At 45.9% G+C, this 17,056-nt stretch overlaps 3 protein-coding genes across 3 annotated transcripts in view; 1 reads left to right on the top strand and 2 right to left on the bottom strand.

The window, feature by feature from the left end:
* The window catches only part of LOC105914550 (wall-associated receptor kinase 3-like), a 32,933-nt gene that overhangs the window by 9,403 nt on the left and 6,474 nt on the right, over positions 1-17,056 (top strand). The gene's annotated exons all lie outside the window — the stretch shown is intronic.
* LOC105913533 (polyubiquitin) lies at positions 573-1,615 on the bottom strand. Its single transcript, XM_022827638.1, has one exon. It carries the CDS (start codon positions 1,400-1,402, stop codon positions 740-742), a length of 663 nt encoding a protein of 220 aa, XP_022683373.1. The 5' UTR covers positions 1,403-1,615; the 3' UTR covers positions 573-739.
* On the bottom strand, positions 4,941-8,616 carry LOC105914674 (transcription termination factor MTEF18, mitochondrial). The gene is made up of 2 exons (XM_012847080.2): positions 8,430-8,616; positions 4,941-7,040 (listed from the first exon to the last, which is right to left on the bottom strand). Exon 2 carries the CDS (start codon positions 6,916-6,918, stop codon positions 4,978-4,980), a length of 1,941 nt encoding a protein of 646 aa, XP_012702534.1. The 5' UTR covers positions 6,919-7,040; positions 8,430-8,616; the 3' UTR covers positions 4,941-4,977.

Below are 17,056 nucleotides of genomic sequence, written 5' to 3'. Positions count from 1 at the left end.
CTCCATGACAGCCACGTGTTATTATTCCAATGTCCATCCTTTTTTTCTCCTAATGTACTATACAGACTAATTACGCATGAAAAGTCGTCCGGAAGAACTCGGTGCCGATTCATTCGCTAACTTGAATTGTGATGGTAGGTCCAGAAGTCCTAGAAATTTTGAAGCAAATGATGCATTTTGCTTATGTTTTGTGGGTGTACAACAGTTGTGAGCCAAAATCTATCCTGGCATGGTTAAAAAAAGGAAGCAGGATAAAGGATATTACAACCCGCATCAGCCATCAGCATATGGAACATATAAATTTTTATCGTGTGCACCAGATCCATCTCCAGTAATCAATGAAAATATAAATGAAAATTACAAATTATTTCCGAGAAGTTTCATCTATTTCAAAATCTTGTAGATATAAATTACACATCTTGCAGAAAATAAAGGAAAAGAGTAATTTTAAGGACAAAGCAAGAAAATTAAATACAAATTTGTAATGCAGGGAACACTGCATTATGATAAACACATTATTACAGGATCATAGCAAGCATCAGCAGATGAAACCAAATAAGTTTTATGGCCTGCAAGGCTGCACCAGAACCAGATCTGTCTTCAGCGATTTTTTTTTAACAAACCCGCATGAGATTGTGCCATGATAAAGAGGAAGTCTTTATGAGCGACGAAGCGCCAGGAAGAAAGAAAAACGATTAAGCACAAGATCGTGTACTTTTCAGCGATCATTATAAATATCTCAACAACCGCAAAGGCAGAGCACCACATGGATGGTAGATTGGTGCTGGATGTTATAGTCTGCCAGGGTGCGGCTGCCCTCCATTTTTCTGCCAAAAAAGATGAGGCGTTGCTGTTTGGGGCGAGTGCCATCCTTCTCGTAGATCTTCAGCTTGACAGCATCAATGGTATCTGAGCTCTCAACCTCAAGAGGGATGGTTGTTCCGTACAGCGTCTTCGCAAAGATCTGCATCCTACCTCTTGGAAATGGGTGGAGGACAAGGAGAACGGTGGACTCCTTCCAAATGTTGTGGTCCGCCAAGGTGCTGCTGTCGTCCAACTGTTTGTTGTCGAAGATGAGGCACTGCTGACCCTTGGGAAATCCCTCGGTATATTCAATCCTGCTCTTCACGTTGTCAATAGTATCTAAGTTGTCAACCTCAAGTGTGATGGTCTTGCCTTTTAGCGTCTCCATTACATAGATTTGCATCTTTTCTTGGAGGTCAAGCGTGGATTGATGCTGGATGTCATAATCAGCCAATGTAAGGTTTTCATCTAGCTGCTCTCCATCAAAGACAAGGCGGTGCTGTTCGAGAATCTTCGCCTTAACGGTACGCAAGGTATCTGATGGTTGGACCCGGAGGCGGATTGTTCTGCCGGTGGGGCTCCTCACGAAGATATGCATTCTGAATGAGCATGGTAAGCATCACAATTTCTTAGACAAAAATGCCTTAATCCATCTTTTATTTAGGCTATGCATCAACAAAAGAAAAAAAGCCAACTCATCCAGCAGGTAGTAGAAGCAGGAACTTGTTATCTTAAAAACAGTAGAAGCAAGAAAAGAAATCTACTGCTTAAATACAATTTGTACAGAATGACAGAACAAGGCCGGTGTCGCATTAAGCCTAGCATACCAAGTTTTTGAGCAATCATTAAAAATTTACATGGTTCACTCAGTTCTGTACATTGAAGAGATAAAGTGAATATGCAGTTCTCCTTTTCCTGAGCACTTTCTATTGGAATATATTGAACCACCAACAGGCTAACTCCAAATCAGCAAAGAAGACTGTAATGCATGTTAAAGAAGCTAGAGCAGACTTCAGAGAATCTACAATATTGCATCGATCTATCTAATTGAATGAACAGAGCATGCAGCCATTAATTTCCACCAGCAACTAAATAAACAGCAGATGCTTTCATCTGACTTTTGTTTGGGCTATAGAAAAGTAGCCAAAAATGTCAACGACTCAAACAGGTGGCAGGATAAATAAGATGAATGTAACAGTCACAAAGGTCGATCGACATGCTGCTCCTTTATGTATGAGCTTTCGTATAATTTTAAAAGTAAAGCATCTAATTAGTTGGCACCAACAGGTTGTTAGATACGCAATAGGAACCTCTCATCTATCAATGCATTTTTTATAAATAAACCTGTTGTGTGCTCTACGAACCGTTCTGCCATTTTTGAATTGCCCTTGTTTTTAAAGCGGAAACCAACAAATGCAGAGTGTGATATATTATTTTGCTTATAAACGAAATGACAAGGGAAGGCTACACAACATAGTATTGGGCATACAATTCAAATCCGTGATACAAATCACTTCCTAAAGACTTTGTTTTGCATATATAGCACACGATGGTTCTAGTCAAAGGCAATAAAAACTCTCCCCCAAATAAAACGATCGTCTATCATCATCGGACATGTCTGCATCACGCCAACTTCTCCACCTTTTATTTCTAAAAATAAAATGCAAAATTCTACAGAAGAAAGGTCATCACATCTATTTTCTTTCGAGGAACATCACATCTATTATTAGCAACTCTCGCAACTGAGATACCCCAACTTGAACCAACCAACCACACAACACAAAAAAAAAAACCCTTTCGCTCGGGGACGGCCTGCAACTCTGCAACAGAATCGCCGACACCAAAAGGGCAACCTAAAGTTGGCGGCGCCCATTGAAGGCAAAGATCAAACGCGGCGAGGCCGCGGTTGCCGGCGAGTCGGAGGCGGGGAAGAAGTGGGGAGCTGGAGCAAGAGATCGCACCTCTCTGTTCGCTGCTCGCCGGTGAGAGCGCCAACAACAATGCTGAGTGCGAACTGCGGAGAGAGACGGTGTGGTGGTGGAGTCGAGTCGATCAATGAATGTGCACGAAACATTTAAACGGCGACGGGATGGTGGGCCCGGTGAATCAGGAGGGATACGAATGGCCGGAGATTTCAACGACGTCGATTTTGCTCCGAGATTCGTGCCGCGAGGATCACGAGGCGTCGCGTGTGGTGTTGATCCGCCAGAGTGACAGGGAGTGGGGTTTGGAAGAAATAATGTGAAACGCCACGAATTTATTTCGGAGTCACGTGTCCTTTTGACAATAGAGTTTACTACACAATTTTTGACAATAGAGTTTTCATCCTTGACCTCCTTTTTGCAACATCAAAGACCTACCTGCATGTCCAAAACCATTCACAAAGACCAACAATTTAAAACCTGAAGGTAACTTATAATTCTAACATATATAATTCTAGTACTATAAGGCAATCAGCTAAGACTACAAGAGGTTTTGTTCTGCAAACTGAAGAAACAAGATGCATATGTTCATCAGGCTTTGTACGCAGGTTTTGTTCTATGTTGCCCCGTCATTCTCAGTGGAGTTTCATGGACATTAAATCCTATGTCACATCAGCAGTTTTGCTGACTTGGCAACCTAATTATGAGGAGAAAGAACAAGGGAGTTTCACGCCTTGAAACCCAGCTAGCACAGTCACCTAGTCCCATGAAACACAATGAAATTTAAACCCAGCTGTCACAGTTACCTAGTTCTATGAAACCTAATGAAACTTGCGCTGAGAATATTGTAGTTTCATCGCATGATACAATTGATCATAACTCTATACAAAAATTAATTGTTGCATGATGAAATTGCACATTAAGAGTGACAGTTTCGTTTCATTGAAAAGATGACATGGTAGTCTTGGTAACAATGTGATGAAACCATGCACTGAGACTGACCTAATAACTAATACTAATCGTGATTGAAAATTGTTCTATCTTCTGGATCCTAAATAAATGCACCTGCATTGAAACTAGGAAAATAACATCAATTGATCATTTGATTGGCTCTACGCGCTTCTTCATATGCTTTTTTTATTAGTGTGAGTGTTGCTTTAATTAGTGAGGTTTACTAGGAGGTAAAATGATACCCTTTGTGGGACAAATGTTAGAGTCTTTGCGGAAGGAAGGGAGGACATATTTTAGAGTCTTTGCGGAACTAAGGGAGTACATGCCACTATATACTCACTTTATTTTTTTTTAGAAAAAAACTAGGACACAGGTAGCTTCTGAGGGCAGAATGTTAATGATGCCTCAGCAGCAAATGCCTTCACCTGATCGTTCATCAGTTTATCAAACTACTCTGTTGAAAACAGGACAATATACTGAAACTGATATGAGCAGAGCATTTGAAATTGAAGTGCGTATACTGCATTTTAAAGGACACCATATCTAATGTAGAATGGAGATCTATCATGAACACATAATCACTGAACTGTCTTGCCAATAAAGGCAAGCATGTAGCAAATTAGTTCACCAAACAAAGCAGTACTGTGTAATTAACAACAGACCCCATTCATCATTCAAGAAACAATGTTCAGAGATACGCTAATGAGCTAATCATGTTTGAAGTATTACAGTACAGACAATGTATAGATTACAGAAATGGACTCAGAATTTCACAAAAATGGATAGTAATCATTGGCAGACTCAGAAATTTGGACATGAAAGTCATCCACACGTGAAGGATCATTTGCACAATTTTGTAGATTGAGATCTGATCCTTCTTGTTCATTGAAAGTTTTTGAGCTAACAATGCCCTGTCGATCAAGTCCTTCCTGACAGACCTTTCCAAACTATGATCTCCTATGTCAGTATCCTTGTTCTCGAAAACATGTTGACATAAGACTCAGCGCCAAACAATTTAACAAACTATTTAATTCAAAGCCTTGAGAACCTCACGCAAACATTTTTGTGGGTTAACAGCTAGAAGTAGTGCCATCAAATGCCTTTAAAAGCACAGATATTGTCAAATGACATGGGCTAATTGGACAGCTTATGAAAGAGTTAGGTCTACACAAAGTAGGGCGTCTATTGGTCTGCACCAAACCAACAAGCAAACCTGTAGGCACAGACAAAAGTAAAATAAAACAAAAGGAAAAACTGCCAATATTCAGGGAACTAATTCAAAATACCAATTAATATCGTACTAATCATCTGAAGTACAATGCATGTTTTTGGTTTCAGCCACCTCCCTCTTGAACTTCTCAAAGACCTCTGGACCCAATTCATGTTTTCTTACATAATGCTTAATAAAATCTTTCTCCGAACAAGCTAGGAAAGTGGCTAGCGCAAAATTGGGAGCAACCACCCCCCTTTCTTGCAGCCAATTGTACATTAAAAACCTAACTTTGGTTCTCTCGACAGTGAATGACAAGAATGAGGGGAACGTAACTAGAGCACTTAGGGGATAAGCTGTCTCATTTAAAAGGAAAGATATCTTGGACTCAAGGACATGTATCTTCTGATTCAAAACATGTGGAGCTATCTTGATCATGTTCACTACATCCTTTGGCGAAAGTCCAGTCCTAACCAAAAAGTCAAACCGATCTTGGAGTTCATCACCCTTACCACGGAAAGATTTGAGTGCCTTCTTCATATCCTCAGAGCCTTCCACAAATCCTATGCCTTTCAAAAATTTTACCTTCTCCTCCAATGATTGGTCAGTACTCCTGTCACAAGATGGCAGGCGGCTGAGCTTTGTCCCTAATTTGTATTTCATCAATTGCCGTGGATCCTCCTTTATAATCTTCCACAAACGCCTCTTTCCCACACTGAGATTTGTAAGAATGCTGTTGGCCGCCTTCACTCGAGCAGAACCAAGGATTGACGCATTTGCTACTACAAACTGCTTAATATCCTCATCACATACATCAATATCAGCTAACAATAGTATAACACTCTGTATGTTCCTCGCGAAATCGCTGGCTGGTACATCTGGGAAGTCCAGGAAAAGATTAAATAGATCCTTTTTTTCAGAACCTGCTTTCAGCATGATGGTAACCACTCTAAACAGTACCTTTCCAGAACCATCCAACAGGAAATCTGGGTTTTGGCTGATCAATTTACCAATACCCTCCTTATCAAATCCCAATTCAGTGAAAAATTGAGGAATTTCAACCATCTTTTTCCAATCATATGACTTCTGCACAGATAAGAATTGACCGATCCAGTCTCTCTTAATGCCACAATCATCTAGCCACTGCATGATCTTGAATTCAGCATTTAGGTCACGTGCCAATATGACAGGGCAAGAGGTCACAAGTTTTATCACAGTTGTTTTACTGAACCCTAGATCCTCAAGAGCACTTAGCTTAGATGGAAGCACATTGTCACCAGATCTAAAAAACTCCACAGCAGCCATGTATATCCTCCCTATCTTAGTACGCGCAAACCCATAATTACAAAGAAAGTGGTAGTTCTCCAGCAATGTCTCATCATCGGCAAGAAACATGAGATCCCGAGGTAGAAAGGAATCATACTTGCCTGGCTTGAGGCCCATGCTCTCGAAGAACGGCTCGAACTCGTTGACAGGGTGGTACCGGAACAGCCGCACCAATGCCTTAGTGGCCCTCTGATCCCTCACCTCAGTCTTCTTCACCTTTGACATGAACACCACCTCCTCACCCCCCTCCACAGGGTCCTTGATAGCATCCTTCACCTGGTCCAGCAGCTTGCTCACAAAGGCAGGCGAGTGCTTGCTTATATGCTCAGCATCGGCAAAGGGCAGCCCCCGTGTGAAATGGAGGTACTCCATGAAAGTCTGCTGTGCAGTCCAGAAAACCCGGCTCCTCTCCATTCGCTTGAGCTCCTTATCGACCACCACCTCCTCCTCATCCTCATCCTCATCCAAGGGTTTCTCCTCCCCACGGCGTGCGGGAGCAGCTGAGTAAGGCCGCAACTGATACTCATGACCAATTGGTGTGAACCCACAAATTGAGGTAGCTGATGATTCTTGAACATCCCAATAACGGGTAGCAGTTGCACACAAATGTGCCGCTCGGTATGGCTCACTGTGCTCCACAATGAGCTGAACCCGAGGAACCCACCGGAGTCTGCGAACGGTCCTCAATGCGTTGCAGAGGATCATCGGGAAACTAAGCGGGAAGTGCAGGCAATGGCGCAGGAGCGGAAACAAAGGTGCTAGCTTTGGGATGCTACTCCATGGCCGTCATCGACAGCGCCTATAGCTTCTCCTCTTCAGCACCCAGTCTGCACGCACAAACCAAAACACCAAATAAGCCGCGTCGTGGACCAAGAATTTGAAAAGAGGGTATGCCTAGCCAAAATTTCCAATAGAAAATATGGTGTAATCCAATAAATGATTCGTTAACAAAATTCTCCAGAAATCATTTTACTAGTATAAAGTAACCATAAGTATGATAATACATTTAAAAAGTCTCATATAATACCTTAAAGTCGACAAGTGAGTTCAAAACTTGCATAAATTATAACGAACATATATCAGGTCATGCAAAAATTACAATATCAAGGAATCATGTGTGCACGATAGTTTACAAACTGTGTTCTCATATTTTGATAAAGAAATCAAGGAAGCGTTGACAGTATGCGATCTATTATTTCGCTCGTTCCATGCTCCTGCTGCTGCTACTCAAATTATGCTGGAGATAACGCTTCCCTGATTTCTTTATCAAAATATGAGAACACAGTTTGTAAACTATCGTGCACACATGATTCTTTGTTAGAGAATCATTTATTGGATTGCACCATATTTTCTATTGGAATTTTTGGCTAGGCATACCCTCTTTTCAAATTCTTGGTCCATGATGTACGTAATGAACATGTCACTTGCCTTAGCAGTTGTCTTGGCGCGTTTGTTTTAAAAATTTAAAAGGCAGTCAAAACATTGTCATATTTTAATGCAGGAAGTAAATAGTAATGAGCAAAAAAAAGAATAATAATAATATTTACTGTCAAAAGGGAGGAGAGAATTTAAAGGCAGCTAATTTTAGCAGGAAGCAAATAGCAATGATTAGTTGCCACTTCCCAGTTCGCACCCACTGAATGTTACTGAGTGGATTCAGTGGTTTATATCACTAAAACTAGCCACTAACAAGATGAAAGCAGCAGCAGTGCAGATGCAAAATAGCAATGCCCGTGGTGGTGATGGCTGCATTTGTGGCAGTCCAGAGTAGCGGCTGTGAGTATGATGCAGCCGTTGTCAATTAGAAGGTGCACCGTCCAGTTCAGTCAGATAGATCAGCGTCAGTTGATTTCCGAGGGCAAGGCAGAGCAAGCAGGCAATGCAACAATGGGCAGAGATTGCCAACAATGCAGCCCTTTCAATTAGAGGTATTGGTCAGTGCAGCTGACAAAAGCACACCAGTAGTATGCAAGTTCAGAGGTGATCACTTGAGTTTCAGATTTGGAACAATTTGCCTCTTGCTAAAGATGAGCAGTAAGTAAAATTGGTGCAATGGATTGTTTGCCTACTACAAAATTATACTACAGAGCAGAATAATGGTTCACAATAGTGTAGATAACAAAAGTGAAGGCACACGAGATCTTACTGCCTAATCTAGCAGCATTCAAACGTGCAGATCGAGAATGGAGAGGATTGGAGATTGGAGGGATACTCACGTTGGCGGGCGGAGACGCGGCAGTGCGTCGACGCCGGCTCCGGCGAGGTCCCGTCGCTGGTGAGGCGGGGCGGCGACGGCGGGGCGGAGGGCGGCGGGGGCGGGGCTGGCCGGCGGCGGGGGAGGGGCCGGCCGGAGGCGGAGTGGGCGGCAGGGCCGGGCGGAGTGCGGGGCGGCGGATCGGCCTTCGGTGGGAGGCGACGGGAGACGGGAGGCGGAAGAACGGACCGAGGAGGAGAGTGGAGACGACGGGGGCAGGCCTGGCGCTGACGGGTAGGAGACCGGAACAGCCTGGGCCTTGCAGCCGTTGGGCTGGCCTGCTGGCTTGTTGCTGTTTTGGGCCCTGCCGAACGGCTGGGCTGTACAGCAACAGCTGCAACCCTGAAGCGAACTGGGCCGCATGCCGAATAGCTGAAGCGAACTGGGCCGCATGCCGAATAGCTGGGCGGTGTTGTTCATGCTGGATGTCGCAATCAGCTAGTGTAAGGTTGTCGTCTAGCTGCTCTCCATCAAAGGCAAGGCGGTGTTGTTCCAAAATCTTTTCCTTAACATTATACAATGTATCTGATGGTTGGACCCGGAGGCGGATTGTCCTGCCGGTGGGGCTCCTCACAAAGATAGACATCCTGAGTGAGCACGCCAAGCATCACAATTTTTAGGCATTTTTATAAGCCGAGATCGTGGCATCGTTTGGACTTCAGTCAAGGTCGGACGGTTAGTCTCCTCGATCGTGGGAACGAAGCAATCAAGCCGGCATCCGTCCTTCCATTTCCATTTGCTGGGCTTCATCTTCACCCACCCCTTCGAAGAAAAGGAGCGGAAGCGTATACGTCGAAGGGCAAAGAGCTACTACAATTTCGTAATCCGATCGAGGAAATGCTGGCAGCACCTGCTCTCGTTTCTCTCAGCCCGTTCGCTTCAGCTTATCAGCCGGTTTATCAGCCACCGAACAATATTTCTCTCTCATAAACAGACCCTCTGTTTCTTGCGAGTGCTTTTTTTTTTAGAAATTCACAACTAAAAGCAATCTGTCTCTCTACCACGAAATGAGCTGCCACGCACGGAATCTTCACTCTTCAGGCAGTACAGCATTTGGGCGCTAGCTTAGCTCGGTCCCTGTCCAACCCAACTCCGAAGATTTTCCAAACGAGGACATTTGATTGATATTTGATAGTACCCCAACTGATCAAGAACAGGGACTGATGCGAACACACCGCGTGAAAATTTCCTCGTGCATTGCTACTACGTAGAACACATCGGCGCGGCGGCGAGGGATGCCCACGGGAAGTCATCGGGAACGCGCCGGCGAAGCGCTGTTCGAGGAGATTCTTGAGAGTACGGAGCTTCGTCGGCGGCGAGAGGTTTGGGCCATTTGGCACGGCGCCACCGAAGCCGTTTGAACGCGAGCGTCAGGTCCTGGAGCCCCGTGCACGCCACGCGGTCACCTCGCCGATGACGCCGGCGAGCGCGTTCTCGGGCACGGGCAGGGACAGCGCCGCAGATGCCGGCGAACGGGACCGACGCGGCGGCAATACCCAGGCCTCGCACGGAGACGGCAGGGACAACGCCGCGAGCGCGGGCAGCGCGACCGGCAGGCCCTCGGCGCAGAGCGCCTCCGCGCGGCATCGTGCTCCCGCCGTCTGGCCTCTAGCATGGCGACACCAAGCTCCCGCGCGCCCGCGCCCGCGAGAGGGCTGCCTATGCAAATCTCGCCCGATCTGGACCGCACTGCTAGATCCAACGGCTGTCAGGTATCCACCCCCGGTCGTCATTTCGTTTACCGTCCACCCCCTTGTCGTCGGCTTGTTGCTCGCCGGAGCGCCGCCCCGCCGGTCTTCCAGTCTGGGACCACACCCAGTGTCCTGGTCACGTTTCGCCGCGACCGCGAGCGACGAGAACCTCCGGTGGCGTGGTCACTAGCAGCTTCGTGCTCGCCGGGCGCGACATGACATCGCCGGCGACGCTGACCTTGTTCAGCTGTTCTTCTTGCCAGTATCCACCGGCCTCGACGTGGTTCGCGCGCCCAGCCACGGGAACGTACGCAGGGGCGTCGCACCCTGCTCGCGTGCGCCGGCGACGGCGACGGCGCGACGCCACGTGATCCAGGCGCGCCCACGCCGGGACCACGGTCGCCTTCGTCTTCGCCACGCTCTCGCCTCCATGGTTCCATGCCGCAACGCGTGCGTGTCGTCCACACAGGCTACTTTGCAAGGTACGCACGCCTGACCGCAATACCATCATCGTCTCTGCTCGTTTGCTTCCTCGTTAGGCATGTCGCCGGCGGCTGTGCACAAGGTGTTCGCTGCTTTGCCTGCGAGGGACCAATGCTCAGGAATGTGCATGAGCATGCCTGCCGGCTCCTACTCTGATCAATCGTTCTAAAATACTGATAGAACGTGGTTGTGAGCCGTTATGAATATACTCTCCTTCACTGCACTCCAACATTGCTTTGGCATGTTTATAAAATAGGGGGGAAAACTTACATTTTGCACGGCATGCTTTATTAAGTACCAAATAAATACATACATGCAGTCTGATGGTGCCATTTTGCTTGACAGATTCATGCTTCTCTATCATGTATGACTGCCTCAGACTTTCGTTATGTATGTGGAGGCACTGTACCACATTTCCCCAAGGAAATTTCTATTGTTTTCAGTTGCGGCCTGAAAAGTACAGCAGGACCAGGAGAACACTAGGGAATCAAAATTCCGATCCTATATAGAGGGCTCCATTACCACGTATCTGATTCTATGCAGCTCAATGGCTGCATCTTTCATGCTCATTCTTTCTGACGGGATTTGCTTTGAGCACGAGATGCCGACTCTGACAACCGAAGCTAAGCAAGCCAGTATTTTGTCATCCTTTGCAGCGTTTTCACATGGTTGCACCTCTAATAGCACTGTATCCACTATTTCTGTCAACTTGTCAGGTAATGCCATCTCAGCAAACAAGTGCAAGCTCAAGCCTTCTCTGAACATATCGTCAGTTGGTGCTCTCCCTGTGAACATCTCCAGAAGGGTAATCCCGAAGCTGTAAGCATCACCGGCACTGGATACAGGCCCACCTGCTCCATATTCTGCGACAACAAGTATGTTGATGATTAAATTCTCAGTTCTGATTTGTGCACAAACTAAGTTGGTTAAGAATTGCGTACGGTGGACATTACAATTACCTGGAGCAACGTACCCAACGGTTCCTCTTATCCCTATGGAGCTTCCAGTATATGAGCCAGATATGTTCACAGATTCACCAATCAGTTTTGAGAGTCCGAAGTCAGCGACGTAAGCAGTCCAGTCACTATCAAGGAGGATGTTGTTGGGCTTCAAATCACAATGGATGACTGATGGCCGACTATTGTTGTGAAGATAATCTATTGCATCTGCAACATCAACTGCAATATTCAAGAGTTGGATTAGATTTAACTTGTGCAGCTGCTCATCTGTTCGCGGATGCAGCCATCTATCCAGGCTGTAGTTGGGCATGAACTCAAATACTAGTGCCTGGAAGTCGTTGCCTCTAGTGTCAACACTAGAGCAGCAGGTAATAATATTGATCAAATTCCGATGTTTCACCCGTCTCAGAGCCCCACATTCTGCCAAGAAACTTTTTGAAGAACCAGATTGCTGAAGAGTGAACACTTTCACAGCTACGGCAGCATTTCTGACTGCCGGAAGAGACAGACTTCCTTTATACAGAACCATATTTTCCTGCGCCTACCAGATTCGCGGGTGTAAATCCATCAGTAGCTTCAAACAATTCAAGGTAGGAAACTCTGGGATACTTGTCCGTCAACCCAATACGGTTATCAGTTTTCATCTTCTCAGGTGTTATTTTCCACTTTAACAGAAAGAGCAGAAACAATAGAAGAGAGATGCATATAATAGCACCAGCAATGGGAAGCACAACCCTAAGCAATGTGTGATGGCGCTTCTTATGAGGCATATCCTGACATGGAGGCAATTCTAGCTCTCGAATGCCACCACAGAGCCCATCATTTCCAACCATTGAGAATCCAGTCATGTTAGCAAACACCCCGTAGGATGGAACCTCACCATCAAGATTATTAAAGGAGAGGTCTAGTTGAACCAAGGTACTTATGTTCTCAAAAACTTTTGGAATGATTCCGGAAAAATTATTATGTGCCAGATATAATTCCTGTAAGCCGTTGATGTTACCCAACTCTTGCGGTATTCTGCCTGACAAAGCATTCCTTGTGAGGTTCAGTGTGTTGAGGCCTCTCAGATTACCAAGCGACTTGGGAATCCTACCCGTGAAATAGTTGTCAGCCAAGCCAAGGTAGACCAGAGATGCACAATCACCAATTATAGTTGGTATTTCTCCGGAAAAATTGTTTTTCGAAAGATTGAGAGTTTGGATATGTTTAAGGCTGCCAACTTGTGGAGGAATAGCTCCGGATAAGTAATTATCAGATAGCAATAGGTAATCTGTCAGTAACGGAAGGCCAAAGATCTCAGTAGGGATAAAACCAGTGAGCAGATTGGAGGACAAATCCAGGTTAGGTAAGTTTGTCAAGTTACCAAGGCTTCTAGGAATGGGGCCATCAAGCCTATTGTTTGACAAGGAAAACATTTGAAGTTGTGTGAGGTTGCCGAAGGAAGATGGTATATTTCCTGACAATTGGTTATCTCCAACCAACAATACTTGCAGACTTGTAAGTTTTGCGATATCTTCAGGAATTACACCATGCAGGTTGTTTTCAGTCATGTCTAGGTTGCTAAGGTTGACAAGATTCCCCAGGCCTGAAGGGACCACTCCAGAGATGCCATTGGCCGCAATGCTGAGCCATTGGATCTGTGTCGAAAAATTTGCGATGGAAGTAGGAAGCACGCCTCCTAGCCTGTTGAGGGGTAGATCTATCAGTTGAAGACGAGTGCAGTTTGTAAACAGAGTGAAGAACTCCCAACCCTGTTCATCTTCTGCCTGCAGCTGATTTACACCCATCTGGACTTCGAATGGGCAGAGCTTCCCTATCTCAGGTGCCACCCTCCCTTGGAATCTGTTCTGTGCAAGACCTAACACTTGTACCATGGTGGCGTTACCAAGTGAACTAGGAATTGTTCCAGACAGCCGGTTGTTACCCAAAAAGAACTTTCTGAGAGTCGGCAGGTTGGCGCCTGCATCAGCTGGCAAGCTTCCATGCAGCTTGTTCGATGCAACTCCGAAATATTGAAGCGATGATTTGTTGAAGAGCAGTGGTGGAATTGTGCCGGAGAGATTATTTCTACCCACCTCAAAGGATCTGAGATGGTCTAAATGGGAAAGACTTGCAGGTATGCTCCCTACCAGTCTGTTCTCAAGGACATCAAGAGTCTCAAGCAAGGTAAGATTACCAAGTGATGGTGGGATGCTTCCTACCAAATTATTGTAGTGGATGTAGAGGATGTGAAGCTGAGACAGCAATCCAAGCCCAGCAGGAATTTCACCTTCCATTTGGTTGACTCCGAGGGAAAGTCGGACTAGGTTGGAGCAGTTGCATATTTCTCGAGGGATCTCACCACGGAAGGAGTTGTTGAACAGAGAAAGGAAACGCAGGCGGCGTAGCCGGCCGACGGTGAGTGGCACCTCGCCGGCCAGCATGTTGGATTCCAGGTTGAGCTTCCGCAGGAACGTGAGGTTGCCGATCGCTGGAGAGACGATGCCCGAGAGCTGTCTCGATGACAAGTCCAGCGACGCCACCCTGCCAGGGTGCTGGCGGCTGCATGTCACGCCGGCCCACTGGCAGACATCGGAGCTTGTTCTGTTCCACGAGCTCAGCCAGCCCATGGGGTCGGAGAGCTCCAGCTTGATTGCCAGCAGGGCTCTTCGATCACCATCAGCCACTTGCTGCTCCAAGGAGGAAGATGCATGACTGCACATAGAATGGAGCAGGAGCACGAGGACGAGCACATGCAGAGTACTCATGCTTTGAGGCGCAGTCTGTCAAATGCAGAGTCCTCGCTCGCTGGTGCAGCACAGCAGCAAAACAACAAATAGTGGCGCCACTTTTTTCTTTTGTAAGTGGAAAGTAACCAAATTAGCAGAACACTCTTTCAGTCAAAACACATGTAGCAGTCCAAGTCATGTCGAATGGCCTCTTTCTTTGTCCTTGGACTTAAGAGTACATCTTGATAGGCATTTGTTTGTCTGTCTTTTTTTTCTTTTGGGATAAGGATAGGCATTTGGATTGTATGACTTTTGGGTGGCGAGTCGACGGCCATGTTGCGTCACTGCAGATGGAGACACCGTTGACACCATAGTGGAGGGGAGGCGAGCTGGTACTGGTGGCGCACTTGGGACGCACTGACGAGAAAAGGAGAGGGTGGCCATGGGAGGTGGAATGAGCTCGGCTCGGTGGGCACGGAACAGAGGGGAAAAGGGTGCTGGAGCTAGAAGATGACCCTGACGGGTGGGTCCTCCAGGAAGTGAGAAGGAAAGAGGGAGCTGGTTGTGCTGTGGCCGTGGAATTTGGCCGAAAATAGATAGAAGAAAAAGAAACAAAGGAGACTGGGATGAAAATTTGGTGCAAGTTTTCCAGCTCTAAAACTTGATTTAAAAAAATTGAATTCAAAACTTTTTTTTTAAAAAAAAGAGCAAAACCTATTTGATCTTATTCGCATTTTGAAAATGTATTTTCCAGACAAAACACCATGCAAGGCAACATGAAATGCAACATCACATACAAATGTTATGGCCGATGGAATTGTATCGCCCTTAGGAAAATACATGGCCGATGTGTGTTCATCGTCTTCGCAATTTTAGTCATGATAATTTTTATTGGTACACAAGCTTTTCCAAAAAAGAAATAGGGGGTATATGTTGATAACCAAAATTGGCACGGCCGGTTGAACTTCCGATTTTGTAGAGGTCTTATATTACAATCTGGACATTAGCATTGCAGATCCCTACTCAAGACGATCGAAATACATATATAAACCGTCCAACCGTCCAATTCAAACTCCAAATCAAGCTCAATGATCCTGATAGCTCAGACCCTGTCCAACCCCACTCTTGAGGATTTTCCAAACGAGGACATTGATTGCTAGAACCCCAACCAGGGTTCATAATTTCGGCTGAATTTCGTCGAACATCGGTAAATAGTCATACCAGTACATACTGATCACTTTCCGGCCAGCATTTGGGCTGATCTTTCAAATTTCAGTCAAAATTTGGCTCGATTTCAAAAATTCCGGTCGAAATTTCAGCCGAAAATCAGTGTACCGATCTTACCGGCCATCCCTGATATTTTTCTCTTGATCCGTTAACTTGACCACTGACCCCAACTGAGAACGAGGTTTCGGCCAAGATGGGGGTCGATGCAAACACACGGTGTGAAAATTTTCTTGTGAGAGAGCCATCGACAACATTCTCAATTTACCCTAATTAATGCCGTTTGTGTCACTGGGAGAGGCGAAAGTAGCACAGGAACAGATGAGGGTGATGTCCTCGTTATTAGCCGGTCTCGTGGTGCCCTGGCCTACAGGGTAACAAAGGAGCTATGGCATAGCGCCGTTTATCTAATTCGCTGCAAGGGAAAGCTTTGTGAGGTAGGCCAGATTACCGATGCTCTCCGGTATCTTGTCGGAGATTTCGTTAGAGGACATGTCTATGGTCCAAAGATAGGTTATGTTCCCTATCGAAGATGGTATCGTGCTAGAGATTGCGTTAGATGACATATCTACCAAGTGAATATTAGTCGCGTTCCCAATCGTTGACGGTATTGCGCCGGAGAACGGTTGCCGGCTAGTAGAAGACCGGTAAGGCCAGTCTCAGTGCACAGTTACCAAGACTAAGAACTAGGTAACTGTGCCAGCGGAGTGTCATGGGGATGAAATTTCTCTCACATCTAATGAAACTGTCCTCATAAATGATCTTGCCAAGCCAGCAAAATTGCTGATGTGGCATAAAATTTAATGCCCATGAATTCCCGATGCTAGAGTTGATGCTGCCGTTGAAATGGTTCTCTGCTAGGTCAAAGACGATGACATTTGGTAGGGCCCACAGCCCCTCGGGCACATCGCCGGAGAGCGAGTTATTGCCGACCCGGAACCTCATGAGTGTCTTGTAGCTTGCAAAGGTCACCGATATCTCGCCAGAGAAGTTGTTTGTAGCGAACATGGCCTTATTAAGCCATTTGTTCATGATTTTGCTGATTCAATGATAACATGGTCATTGGGACTAACAAATTGGTTAGAACATGTCTTGAAGGTATTCTAGGTCCCAAGGAAGCAACCACAACCAAAGACAAGCGAAGAAACGAAGACATCTAGGAAAACACACCATCAGATGTTCCGATAGCCCCCAGATGAGCGTCGGAGCAATTGGTACGCTGAAATGAAGTCAAGCTAAAGTCAACCATCGGATGATCTGATGGTCCCTTTTCTAGTAGTGTCGGACAAATTCTGAGGGACAGGCTTGGAAGACGAAGAAAATCAAGCAGCACCGGATGATCCGATGGAAGGCACAAAAGGAACGTCGGACAAAACATATTACTTTGAAATCAGACAAAAGGTTTCGGCTAGAAAGCTCTTCAACACCGGATCATCCGATGGGTGCATTGGATGAAGCGTCGGATGAATTTTGGATATGTCAGTGAAAAAGTTGAGCGTGGGGAGCCAACGGCTAGTTGCA

The sequence above is a fragment of the Setaria italica genome, chromosome VI (genome assembly GCF_000263155.2).
Source record: "Setaria italica strain Yugu1 chromosome VI, Setaria_italica_v2.0, whole genome shotgun sequence".
NCBI lineage: Eukaryota > Viridiplantae > Streptophyta > Magnoliopsida > Poales > Poaceae > Setaria > Setaria italica.
The sequence above is the reverse complement of the archived record's forward strand: the minus strand, read 5'-3'. Positions and strand labels throughout refer to the sequence as shown.

Coding starts and splice junctions, on each gene's coding strand:
- LOC105914674 (XM_012847080.2), bottom strand. CDS start 6,918: ATGATCCTCTGCAACGCATTGAGGACCGTTCGCAGACTCCGGTGGGTT.
- LOC105913533 (XM_022827638.1), bottom strand. CDS start 1,402: ATGCATATCTTCGTGAGGAGCCCCACCGGCAGAACAATCCGCCTCCGG.